Raw genomic sequence first — 14,246 nt, 5'->3', positions numbered from 1 at the left:
AAAGAACCATGAAAGAACATAGTATAACATTTTATTCTGTTAATTAAATTTATCAGTAAGAAGAATATCTACTGCTTATAAAATAGAATCAAGTATCGTTTATGTCGTTTTCAGTCTATGTACATAATCCTAAAGAAATAAAACATCTTTCCTCTGTCGTCTTTATATACATTTTCCGATTGATCTCAAATTTTCCCAATATAATGACGATAGCCTAATCGTAGCATTAGTGAAATTTCAACAGGTTTTCGCGTAATATGTTCATAAAAATTTTCTACAATAAGTAATCGAATAGTTTCATATATATGTGTGTGTGTGTGTACAGAAACGTGCACGTAAAATCCAAATGAAGAAAGAGACAACGCATTAAGAAAGATCTCGTGAAGAACAAAAGTGGATTTTCGAGGAAACAACGAGAATTGCATTCTTGATAATTGATGTAACACGAAGAAAAATAGAATGCGTGTTACAAAGTGGGAAAGCGTTCATTTCTTGCGGGACAATTTAGTTTTAGCGGTTCCATTATACGCAGGTCTTTTATCTGGCTGTGTTTCAGGAAAATAATTTCACCGATTGGAAAGAGAAAGCGTTATCGGCAGCTACGTATTCGTAAATGAAGACAGATGAAAGCCTGGCAGGCCCGAGGCATTATTCCGTAGAAATAATCCGGCGATCGAAGGTATCACCGAATGCATCCCTCTCCGCTTGAAAAGAGAAGACATTTCTATGGTCTACAGGGACCGTTGAATAATCGACATCATAAAAGAAACATTCGGAATAATTTTCTTTGATGAATCGAGCCCGTTTGACGTATGGATTCTTTATTTTTAATGAGGATAATTTGATGAAACATCGCGACTAATCGCGAACTCTGAAAATAGCCTGAACTCTGAAATGAGTTTCAAATACATATAATATAGTAATAGCTAATGTAATATATAATTATTATTATATACTAATTATATAATTATTATATAATATAATAATAGCTTGAAATAAATAGCTCTGAATAGAAGTTTCGGATAAGAAAAACGAAATTGTTATTATATGTTGAAAGTGGCAATAGAGAAGGATTATATGCCATAATACTGTAAATTATTGGACTAAAAGAATAGTATATGTTTGCACTGTGTCAGGAATAATAAAGCTTTTAATGAAAGGACGCTTTTCATTTGTTCCAGTACTCTGCGGTGTTTAATTTGTGAAGACAAATTTAAAGTAATGTAAAACAATTGTCTTCTTCCTTCAATTATTGTCTAATGCCAAATGAACGTATAAACTTCGCATTATGGACGAGAGATTCATTGAATCCTTTTTATTGATTTATTTAAAAATTAGTTTTCTTAATAAAGCTGTCTTGATGACATTTCTTCTATTTGTCGCTTAAGCGAAAGAATCGTTAAATTTATTTCTTCAATATGTGTTAATTTTCTATTACGAAAACGAATTGTAATATGGAATATGTCAACTATGGGGTAATCTGTGTATATCTGAATAACGCGCATAAACCATTCGTCAATACTTTACCTTGTTTTTCTATACATATTTTTTGTTTTCCACTGTTTGAAAAGCTGGCCTTTGGTCGAATATATTCACCGTTGGAAATATTCTACTTAAGAGAACAAAACACGAAAAACAAAGGGATTTTTAACGCAACTGAAATAAAAATTAATCGAAATAAACAGACGTTAATAAAAAATAATAAAAACCACGGAATAAAATAAGAATACAAATTTTCACGCTAATCCCATTATTTCTTCAATGATTTATCAACTGATTTTCCCAAATGTTTAGAACTCTGCTATATTCACTAGTGAGTAACTTAATAAAAATCGCAGCTATTTCATTCGATCAAATAAAAGCATCCAGTAATTTCATGCCATCGTGTATTTCACAATCTGCTGGAAAGCGCGTTGTTTTCCTCGATTTTCAATTACACACGCGGAAATAAATCATGGAAACCATTCATTATTGACACTTAACGCACTAACTTTTGTCGTTTACGTAATCAGTCCGCGTGTTGCAACGGTGACCGGCTACTCAAACATCATTGATGCGCATTTGAACCGCTCTCGGTTAAAATTGAAACAGTGCGTTTCGCCGAAGAAATTGATTTTTCGAATTATTAATCATCCCTGATGAATGTTTGCGCGAATGAATGCCAGCATCGCTTACCGTCATCGTCTGATAGAATAGCGCGAAACGCCCACGTTTTTTGTTCGACTGTTCTAATTCGCGCCCTCGTTAATTAACGCCGTATAAATTCGCACGGTCTGCGTTTCACGGGATCGAAAGCGGCGGCGCATAAAACAAAAAACCAACATTTGTCCGAAGTATCAAGTCGTGAAAATCGTAACGAACTCCATTCTCCGAAGCTTGACCAGCGTGAAATGACTTGACTGATGGTTTCATTAATTTAATAATTACCCGCGCTATTGTTCGAATCACGGAGAGAAACATTCGAATGAAGTTCCCTAGAGTTGGGAAGTTACGAGCTGCAGCGTGACCATCTCGAAATTTTCTCCGGCCACTTCAAACTTATGTATAATCCCTTCGTTTATCTTCGCGCGAGAGATTAACTGCTGGTTTGAGGATTCCGAGAAGAATTGTGCTTTTTATACAGCATGCTGGGATAAGTAGCTACATTTAAACACCAAAGAAGTGGAATGTTAACGATGTTAATGTAATGTAAAAATAACCACGATGTTAACGCTTGTTAATTTATTTTTTGATCTATTTAAACGTATTATCATACCTACGATTGGATTACAGTGATTACAGTAGCATAAACGTATGCGTAAGGAAGAGTACTTCGTATGTTATTGTATGATTAATGCACGTTAATAATACGTAATAATGATTAATAATGATTATTAACAGATAGAGATTTTAGGATTTTCATCTGTAACATATTATCGAAATTTCCCTCATTTCTTACTTATTCATATTAAATAACTATGCTCCAATAACACAATATCGAAATTCTATTTTACCCATAAATTCGCACGTAAACTTTAAGTTGTCCAATGATAATATCAAATCCCATAACTGAATGTAGTCGCGAGAAAAATTCAAAATGTACAACATATCGCTCGAGAACATTACATTCGACATTTTTAAACCACCTAACACTTCGCTTTAATTACGAGGGATTCGACGACAGACTTCGCATTCGAAGAAATCACGTTACTAATGCGACGATGAACTGTGAACTTTTTAACGAAGAATTCGTAACAACGCGCGTTTCGTGAAAGAAACCTTTCGAAGAATACATCGTCCTAGGGTCTTCTCGGCGACGTGATCGAAGAAAAACCGCGCCAGACACACACAACCCACTTACCTATAAATTAGGTCGTTATTTCATAACCGAGGGATCGATGAAAACTATTGAAAGAGATGTACCGTTAACCCTGAATTACACACATGCTGTGCACATTCATCCAGAAGTCGTAATAGGATTAGGTGATCCGTGAAGAATGTACAAATTTATTGTTATCATTTCATTTCAAAATGAAAATATCTTATTTCACGCACAATACGAATTTAGCAGTTTCAATTAGAAATATCAGAATTTCGATCTTTTCATATTTCTCTCAAGTATTTTCTCCGTATGTTTCAAAAGACGACAGCTTCGAAAAAATTTGCTATTATTTTAATGAAATAGAACATTAAAAACAAAAATAGAATTTTAAATAAAGAGAGACACTCTTCTTGGTTTATGGTAAAAAGTTTCAGAGTAATTATATTTATTAGTGAAAATGGTAACTTTTGGATATTTGTTAATGGCCAGAATGACAGGATTGATTTTTCTAACTAAGAACACTCTGGTCTGTATATGTATTTACCTACTTCGTGTAAAATTAGATTGAATCAAAAGGTTATGATAATCTTGATGATATGAAGTTATGATAATCTAAAGTTTAATGGACAAACGTTCTTGAATTAAAAAGATATTGTGGTTAACAAGTGTTTGCTTCGATCACTTAACTGTATAGTCTGCCTGGCATAAGCTTTTGCCGGCTATGTGGATCTTGAAAACAACACGTGGGCACAAAATTCAATACATAAACAGTTCTCGAATATTAACCAAAACTATAACAAAATGAAGTGTTTTGAAATGTGATAAGAAGGCAAGAGAAGACGGGGTAACTGTTTTGAAAAGCTATACAGATATTTACAAACAGTTTCCAGTGAACTTCGTGAAAGGAGATTAAGAGTGAAGATATTTATATTCTGTAACGCGGTGTAAACAACAGAAGGTAGAATAATATTTTGGTATTATGTGTAAATAAATACATGTAAATGTAAAGAAGTCTATTTCCTATCAAGAAAACATAGCTAACGATAACAACTATACTCGAACCAAGAATATTAATAATAATAATGATACATAAAATGAAAGTCTATAACGTAAGTGCCAAAATCTTTTAAATTAGCGTACATTTCATAATCAAATATAATACAGAAATTTTTTTTCAATTTCATGAAAAATCGAACCCGCCAAACCCACCAAATTAAATCATCATGATATTATCATACTGGATTGCTACGTTCAAGATAGTACCCTATAATACAAAAATAACCGCGCTTTTTCAATCACACGATCGAGGAAAGTAGGGATCTGCCTGAAATTCCAATTTCACACGATTTACTCTGTCAATCGCCTTATGCCGGCTTTCATGCAACACCTTCGATCAATTCTCCTCAAGACGGTTTTAATCGATATAATTTAATTTTGCACAAGGACGTACACTAAACTGTATATATCCGAACGAAGACGAGACCTTCACCGAAGATCATCAATGGAGCCGCGAGAGCACGCTGAGTTTCTACGGCGAAATACCGGATAGGGTTGCTCACCGCGTGGATACTAGATGAATACTGAGGCACGTCAACGGGTACTGGGATCTAACCCCCTTCTACGTGTGCCTCATCCCTCTTTCGTCTCTGCTCCCCACTCTCCGCTTCGCTTCTTCATCAAACGCGCATCCACCCACGCAACTGTTGCGCCCCCGTCCATTAGCGATCATCCCTTAACATTTTGCAACTGTTTAACCACCCCCGTGGACCTTTGGACGAACGCGTGGCAATAATCTAACCACGTGGGGTATACATCGATCGAGATTGTCAACTCGCGATTGGGACGGCCGCATTCATCAAAAAGTTCTACGTAATTTTCATTTATTTCATAGTTTACGTTTACGAGACACACAGAGCGGCAGACACACTTTTCACTAGACTACTAAGATTCGAAGCGTATCGATCATAAACTTTATTTTATCCTCCACTGTATTTCCTGCTTGCCGAGAAATTAAGCTGTAGACGATATTCGCGCAAATGGTTACAATTCGTGTTCGCCGCCGACAATGTGGCGATTTTCGCTACATGCCACGATGCATAACGACGCTCATCCCTTTTATACGATTCGTGTTTGCATGGTTACTCGTCAGGTTGGTAACGAGGAACACGGCGAGTCGACGGCTATTCGAAACGAATTCAGGTAGCGACGCGCGACTTCTTCTCGATGGCTACACGCGCGCGCCAACTCTATAGAGCTCGATGACGACAGTGCAAATCGAGTCCGGACTCCCCCGCGTTGAAACACTTAACCCAGATTTAACGAGGAACTAAAGTAGAATCCCGACCTGTCCGCGACTAAATCCGCGAATGACGTCCGAACGAAAGTACAACGAGGAGGGAAATGATATCTCGGTTTGGCTGGCTCTCCGTGGAATGGAAGCTAATTAATCAGAGTAAGAAAGTCAGCGGAGGAGGAATCGACAATTCGTTTGCCTTCCCCTGTCAATTACTTGTCGACGAACGCTCGCTGGTTTCTTGCATATTGCAGCGTGGGCTGCTTCCTACCAACAGTTCGTATTTCTGCAGAAACTTTGTTGTCACTTTGTTTCCTGCTATTGCTGGCTCTTGGATAAATGTGAAATAAGTACCGTTTTTAGTTCCATAGAGGTAAACGGTGACGTTTCTTCGTGTAAGGTTGCTTGAGCCAATTGAGATTCAACATTTTAAAGTTCAATCTTGAACTTTGCATAGAATAATCGAACTTCTTGTATATCGTGGCACGCCATTAGTCTTTATACAGTAATGGAAGAATGGGGAACTTTATCGCGTACTTTAGATCCACTAAGGAAAAATATCAAAAAACAAAGGGAAAAGTTCGACTAACTTTGTGACTAACTTGTTCGACTAACGTTATTTGACTTACCGAGAAAGTATTATATGAGAATTAATAAAATAAACGATAAAGTAACTTCTAGGAACAAAGTAATATATGTTAATTATTGTCGTACATATCCTACTGATTGTATATACGGTAAATACGAGAAATAGCTTTCTTTTCACTTTGCACCATTTTCCTATTAATTAATTTATTGACTTTGTTTTTACTAATATCTGTACTATAATCTGATTTATTTTACTTAAAATAAAAATCGAGTTATATTATCGAATACGTTAAATTACTCATAAATATTTTGACAAGTGTTTATGAAAATAGATATTGATTAAGCAAACAGCATTTTAATCACATTAAATTTTAATGGATAAACATTATTTATATCTAATAATATTATTGTTCTTCAACTTGCCAATTATCCGAAGTGACGAAACAGGAATACGAGAAGAGAAATTATTCACAATGATAACGAAACTAAATGAAATAAACGAGTTCATAAAAAGGCTGCGATTAAATGATGCAAAAGGATAATTCACAATGATATAAAAATAGCTGTAGAAATTCGATTTACCTAACTATGTACTTAGATGCATTTAACTTAAAAAACCTCTTATTCTTCATTCGTACGCAAATTGATCGTTTCTTCGCGCGAACTACATTCCAAGCATGAAAAAGGGGGAAGAAAATAAGAGAAAAGAGGATAAACAAATTCATGAGGTCACGTTTAATTCACTTTATCTTTAAATATGGTTCTCCAATACGCTGTGACTGTGGCCAATCCAGTAATTGAATTGAACTGACGCATGCAAACAAACTCATTGAATAAAGTGAATCCTTTGTAGTAAGTATGTACTCTGTTAATTAATCTACATTTACTAAAGCCGTTTCATACCGTTTGTATACAGCTTCGCAATGATTTGTGCAAAAATATACAATCTTATTGAAGTTATAAAAATGCTTTATGGAAAGAAATGATTCAAATGAAATATCTGAAAAGTATTTACTTATTTTTTATTCAAAGGTATTTAATAAAGACAATTCCTAACCAATATGTTTATTATCTAAAAAGCAAAACATGTATGTAACTACTATATTCCATTTTCCATCTCAGATAGTGGATCAATAAAAAATTTTATTATGCAAAACTTTGAATAATTTATGGATTATTCACGAGAAAGTTGTACGTCGAAAATTAATGATTGCAGCCATTATCGTCGTCTACCTCAAAAATTAAATTAAAAAATTTCAGTGTAAATCATATACACACTTATATCAAAGATTTTCTTTTAACATATTTATAATTAAAACTCACATATGGCACTAATATTCTACTAATAATTACTACTTTCCATTTTTTCTTAATTGGCAATTCATAGACGACGACATGAGAAGGTAAAAGACTATTAATGTAACTAGATAGTCCATGATTTCTAATCTCTCAAAGTCTTCGAGTCTACAATTAATATAATATCCAGAATTATATAGTGCATTCCATTAATACGTGTAAATTTTATGTAAAGTGTTAAGCTAAGGACAAATTTTATACAGAACCCGTTGAGAGGAGACAAAAAGAAGATGCTGGCAAATTTAGCTTCCAAGAAAGGAATGATTCACACTATCATCGGTAACGAAAACCGTGGAAAATGCAAATTCGAAGAAACGCTGGAAATAGGATGGTCTTGTAAATGGCCACGCCGTTTCTTATTACGACTACAAAATGAGAATAATTTGTCCTTGGCCGGTTGGAGCACTTTGCGGCCGCTTCTTTTTTTCAGTAACTTTTCAAGCAACTGGACTTCATGTATTTAAATAGCATAGCTCGCTGCATAAATAAGACCTGAATGGTTTCTTTGTGACCTTTTAAACAAACCTTTTAAAACAGAAACATTCGATTTATGTGTATCGTTGCATTCGTTAGGTAAAAACTCTAAAACAAATAAAATCTGAGTAAAGTAATAGTGGCATTATCCTACAACGGATTGTCAGTTTTTCCTACGACAGTCTTCTTCGTTAATTAATTACTCCAAAACAAAGCGTAAAGCAGCAGCATGAGAGAATTCAAACATTAAATGTACTTCCACACAGTCAAGGTAAATAAAGCAGAACGAAGAATCGAGGAGAAATACGACAAAAACATTTCCATTATAAGTTTTTGTCATTTTATTAAACACTTAAACTTATGGAGGAGAATAGACGTTAAAAGGTCGGATATTTGGATTGGAAATTAATATTTTTCATTTGTAACTTTCTTCTGAAGATTACTTAGACTTGTTTCTGCGAATAAGTTACATTTTCCGCGTTTCATGACAGAATAGTTTTAAAGTTCCATACGCTATCGACCAATCTCATATTTCTAAATCTCCTTTCTTATTTGCTTTTGGGATTAAATATATTTTTTTACACATATGTCATCCATTTTTAACAATTCAAGTCAAGATCGATTTTATTATGCTCGTGCGTTTTTTGAGTATTCTGGACTGTTTACGTAAAAAAGGATATAGAAACGTTTAAAATACACCTTTGAATTAAAAAGTAAAATGTAAACGTAGAATGTTATGACAAAATTAAAGATATTAAGATCACTGAAACCTCTATAATACCATGTGAGACAAAATATCTCTTTATCTTACAAATAGGTGATCCTTAAAATGGAATAAAAATGTAATGAAGATCGGTTGCCAAACCAATCCCGAGTCGTAATTTTCATTTTACTTATTATCCATAAAAGTGAAGTTAAAAATATAAATACCTGTGAGAATAATAATTTGCAGCATCACCAGTTGCCGTCACTTAAATCCAATCTGAAAAAAAGAAATCTATTTCTAGTAACAGTTCGGTCTTAAATTTTCGAAAATTTGAAAACGATTGAATTTTTCATTTTCCAGTAATACATAAGATACGTAGAACACGGGGAACGTAACGAGTGGATAAAAATATTCCAAAGTTTCCCAGAATTTTCAAACACATCGATTACTAAAAGGAGTAACGAATGAAATCAGAGAGATATTAATGCCCTTAAGGAATTCTCTGTCAAATTCGTTGGCAAACATTGCTACCAGATGGCGATATAAGGGATGAACGATCGAATTAGCGGAAGAAACGACAAAGTTGAAGACGGCTGGCCTGGAAAGGGTGCGGTAATCGCATTATTAAGAACTTCGTTGTGAAACTCGAGGTGGCTACCGGAAACGGGGACTTCGAATATAGGTTAAGATTTCCACGCAAGCAGCCAGCCTAGTTGTTCGAACAGCCAAGAAAGTTGGCAGACAACAGCTAAATCGTTACACAAAGACAAAACTGCCTGCGGTATATACGCGTCCCTAAGGGATCTTGGTCCTCATGCACATGAGAGAAAACTACCCTAACAGTTGAAAACTAGAGATTGCTAACCTTTTCTGCGGAGTTTGCAAAGGTTCGTGATTACCCCCGGGGCAAGGGAGATCTTCAAATGATCTGTGTCACAGCAGAGCGTTCAGGAAGCATCTTATTGTATGATAACGAAGGACGATTAATATGCCAATAGAATTTACAAGAACTCCACCTTCTGGGTTGTGTAACTAAAACTGGTTTTGATTTGATTAACCAAAAAAAAAAAAAAAATTAAATTCTTTAGAAGTTCTCCTTTTAGAAGAACTCCTTTTATAAAGATGCTATGAATTGGTAGTGTTGGCAGTAATATAATTCTTCATTGAGTACTAAAGTGTCATAATAATATGTAATAAATAAAATGTAATAATAAATATATTGTAATGAATATCGCTAATGAAAACATGTATATATAGATATAGAAATAATAATATTATAACGATATTAATATAAATACAAGAGGTGGCGGTGAAAACCAAAGTGACACTGCAAAGAATGCTTCAATTCTTTTGGGTACACAAAGTGGAGTTACCTTTTAATTGCGATGCATTCAATTGTTAAAAGGCATTACGAAATCAAATTTACGCGTCATCCACATGACACCAATATCGTTATTCGGTTAGTGATTGCGTTTTATTTCATGCCTTTTATTGTCTGCGATCAGTGTCATCCATCGTAGACTATAATGCTAACACGAATTTTAACAATAAAAAAAGAAAATAGAGAGAGAGAGAGAGAATGTGTGCGTGCTGTTGTAAAATTGCGAATGTATGAGAAAAGTGAATACAAAATATGTTTGCGATCAATTGCCTTTTCCTGATGAATTTATGTAATCTGTTATTTATTCACACTGCATGCAGTCTGATTAGTCTTTGTCGAACGAAACCTTACAAAATCATATATCACACCCCCGTTATATAATCGTGAATAAATCTACTTCACGTCATTACTTATGCGGGCAATAACACATTGGTTAAGGAATGAAAATGATTAACTTCCGCTTCAGAAAATACAACATTTGATACATATGTATACTTAGTACTACTGCATAACTAACAAGTATAAGTAATTTTATATTACTAATCTGATTTCTACACTATTCTAATCATTAGCAATTTTTATATTTTCTATATTACAGTATATCGTAAATAACCCGTATTCTATTCTACTCTAATATTACATTCATGTTATATTCCCATTGTGTAATATTTTACACTCCATTCTATATAATTCTTTATGTATAATATAATTCTATCGAGTAATCCATTGATCTACTACGTTATGTGCGATATATTAAATTGTACAAATATCCGCAATCTAATTATAAATTAATAAATACCTTTCTGTAATTTCAACATTTTTTTAATCGAAGCATACAACTCCTGAACATCTGTAATATTATACAGCACGTAACATTAGTAACATGCGTATAATTTTTTAGAGTCAGTAAGGAAGAGATAAAAATAAAATAAGAAACATAACAGGAAAATCCATCGCTCAGGGCCTGTATCGTCGTGAGACGAATAACATACGTGGCATTGTACCCGGTAACATTTCCCTTATTTGTATTCCAGGGGGAAGAGCATGATAGGAGCCAATGGAGAAATCACAAAAGAACCGTTCAGATAAGTCACGTTCACCTTGACGGACTTTCGGCTCGGTCTATAAAAGAGAGGTACACCTCCTCGATGGCGCAGTCACAGTCACAGTGAAACCATACAAAATGTTCCGTTCAATTGCCGCTGTTTTCATCGTGGCCCTGCCACTATTTCAGGCCGCTTCTGCTATCGATATTTCTCAGGAGAAAAACATACACGTGGAACTCACCAGTAACGATGCTGTGCAACAAACAAAATCGGTGAGTGACCCTAAAACATCTCCCATGTTAGTCATGTTCAAACGAATCGTGTTTAGTCAAACTTTTGGCACTTTTTCGTACCAACTTCTTTGTTCTTAACGCTTGTATCGTATTCGAGATAATAATTTTCCGTATCTATAAATTTAAATAAGGATTAAACTTTTAATTCATAAAACGTTAAGACAACGAAGTGTGTTGAATGATAAGGAAATCAGAATAAACCACTACAAGTTGCTTGAGCGGGAACATTTATACTTTACTGACTTTATGAACTGACTTTCAGTAACGAATATGCAGCGAATATGCAACGCGATGCTTGTCGGAATATCAATAATAACGAGAAACGAGTGAAATTCATATCGAAGGAAAGAATGCATTTTATTGGTATTAATATGGTGGTTTCAAACTATAATATTTGAATTCAATATTAGTGACGATTAATGAGAATGCACGTAGAAATTTCAAAAGATACCCCAACTCAAGTAAACAACCGGTTCACGTTGGTCAGAAGGTTTCAAGTCGACTAAAGTCAAGCAAATCCGATCTTAAATTCAAGCAATTTAAATAATTTGAACAAAGAAATATTTTTCGCGATGCGATAGAATATTCTTTGAAAGAAAATGAAATATCTTTCGTACGAATATTTTTTAAGTAGAAAGAATAGATCGTGTAATTGATTAAATGTATTTTCTCAAAATTCTTGTTGTTTCCTTTTTTTTTTTTTTTTTTTTTTTTGATAATTTGATAATACAGGATTTATGAATCTGTCTATGTGATATTCTTTCATACTTTTACATGTACAATAATGTTAGTGCCATTTTGCGAAAAAATCCTACGAATCTCTATACATGTGTATGCTCTCTCTCTCTCTCTCTCTTTTCCTATCTTTCTTCTGTTTATTAGTAATTAATTCAAGAATTTACTATAATTTCGAGTTATTTGAAGTAATAGCTGTATACTAAAATCTACTTAATACGATTTAAGAGAACAAATAAAATCACATATATAAACCTAATACCTTAAAGTTTGTAAATGTCAAATTATTAAAGATATCAATATCCAAGTAAAGAAATTTTTTCTCTTTTAACGTACTGTTGTAAGATCTAGACTTATGGTCGTAATTTGAGAAAAATAACAAACATTACAACCGATATTTAAATAGGATGTTTCATTACACACTCTTTTGTTTTCCATAGGTAAGTTCCTATCCAGAGGAACGTGGACCTCTATTTATCGGGGACCTCACCGCCGGCCAACGCTACGCAGACGAAACAGTTTTCCGTCGTGTAATTGAATTCAACAATCCAACCAACACGATTCAAAGCTCAACGTTAGACGTATCTGTTACGAGCGGTAACTTACTCCGTTATTTCTTATTTTTCATATTCTTAGCTTTATAGAACAAAAACTTGGTCAATTAAATCATCGATGAACACATCAAACACCACTCGTTGTTAAAAGAAACTTATGCAGCATAAGTTTATGACTAGACTGTAGATACTTATGCGAATATTATATTCTTTTCACTAAAAAGTGGAACGTAAACAGCGATTTGTTCCACTCGCTGAATATGTAAAACTATTTTACTTTGAATACTTTGGATTTTTTGCACATTATGTGCATTCCGTAGAGTTTTATACTTTTAAATCTTCCACAAGTGCATAAACATGTCCTTTTTGCTTTTTATTCTATATATCATTTGCAGACCAATGATTCTGTAATTTCTGTATATTATTTCTGTATTCACACAATTTATATGGTTTCCTTTCCTACAGGAGTAATTCATTATATCAGTGCTCGAAACGTACAAGGCAGTCAAGCAGTTGTCTGTGGCAATCCAAACGCCTTAGGAGGAAGCAAAACTAGCATTAATCTTCGAGTACCACCGAATTCCTTGGCCACGTTAAATATGGTGGTTGCGGCGCATGATCATAATCGCATGATCAAGTCTTAGAACGATGACATCGTGCTAATACTACTATGTTCTTTCAGTCATGGTCGACCGAATTGTATTTCCAATTTGAGGAAAATATGAAAGAATCGTTATTAATGTATGTGTGATTTCTCGTTACGATTGTATGCCAATGACTTTCTCGATTGAAACTATAGTGAGATTAGGACATATGGAATTCAAGCTACATATCAAATTAAGCTTACATGATATCGACACCTTGCACACTGAAAATTTTTATAAAATCAATCAGCAATCGTAACGCGTTTTTATTGAGAGATATTTTGAAATCAAATGTTTCATTTCGAGAAGAAGGTTATAAATATATTAGCTTTTTGTGTTTTCCATAAATGAAAATAAAACAAGAAATAATTTTCATTGTTTCAATGTCACTGTATCACTATATCGGCAACATTAAATGATAAAAGATTAAGTTTTGATAAGTGTACCTTATATAATTTTCACCATATCTGTGAATATTATTGTACCAACCATAACATTGTAAATCTCTTTTTATTCTCTAACTCGTGTGTTTGTCTTTCTTCCCCTTTCGCTGAAAACTGATTCCTCTTGATATCAAATTTTAATTTAACTATAATTACAGTATAAATGACATTACCTCCTTCTATCCTCTCAGGATATTGATTATGGATACTATAAGAATAAAATATTTATAAAACCTGATAAAAGAAATATTTCAACCACTCTAATTAAACGTACAAGATCTTGATGTTGTCTGAACAAAGTTTGAGAAAATTTCAGGAGATCTTATTCAAACCAGCAGTCTTCAAAAAGTCTTAACGCTTTATGCTACCACTAACGATTCAAACGGATACGCAGAAAACCTGACTAATGCAAGTGCTGATTGTTCCGTAATC

At 33.8% G+C, this 14,246-nt stretch overlaps 2 protein-coding genes across 5 annotated transcripts in view; one reads left to right on the top strand and one right to left on the bottom strand.

The window, feature by feature from the left end:
- The window catches only part of LOC117204030, a 149,277-nt gene that overhangs the window by 95,703 nt on the left and 39,328 nt on the right, over window positions 1–14,246 (bottom strand). The window contains exon 2 of one of the 4 annotated variants that reach the window (XM_033441027.1): window positions 8,943–8,994. The exons of 1 other annotated variant lie outside the window; for it this stretch is intronic. The gene's annotated coding sequence lies outside the window, so the exon portion shown is untranslated. Of the gene's footprint in view, window positions 1–4,688; window positions 4,885–8,942; window positions 8,995–14,246 lie in introns of those variants that run through there. 2 more of the 4 variants (XM_033441026.1, XM_033441024.1) reach the window with 2 other exon arrangements.
- LOC117204032 lies at window positions 11,160–13,805 on the top strand. The gene is made up of 3 exons (XM_033441030.1): window positions 11,160–11,417; window positions 12,614–12,770; window positions 13,193–13,805. Exons 1-3 carry the CDS (start codon window positions 11,283–11,285, stop codon window positions 13,369–13,371), a joined length of 471 nt encoding a protein of 156 aa, XP_033296921.1. The 5' UTR covers window positions 11,160–11,282; the 3' UTR covers window positions 13,372–13,805.

Source organism: Bombus bifarius, unplaced genomic scaffold (assembly GCF_011952205.1).
Source record: "Bombus bifarius isolate JDL3187 unplaced genomic scaffold, Bbif_JDL3187 scf7180000007977, whole genome shotgun sequence".
NCBI lineage: Eukaryota > Metazoa > Arthropoda > Insecta > Hymenoptera > Apidae > Bombus > Bombus bifarius.
The sequence above is the reverse complement of the archived record's forward strand: the minus strand, read 5'-3'. Positions and strand labels throughout refer to the sequence as shown.

Excerpts from the sequence above, each read along its gene's own strand:
- LOC117204032 (XM_033441030.1), top strand. The coding sequence starts at position 11,283 with ATGTTCCGTTCAATTGCCGCTGTTTTCATCGTGGCCCTGCCACTATTT. Across the intron at positions 11,418-12,613 it reads CTGTGCAACAAACAAAATCG|GTAAGTTCCTATCCAGAGGA; the intron begins GTGAGTGACCCT and ends TGTTTTCCATAG. Across the intron at positions 12,771-13,192 it reads AGACGTATCTGTTACGAGCG|GAGTAATTCATTATATCAGT; the intron begins GTAACTTACTCC and ends CCTTTCCTACAG.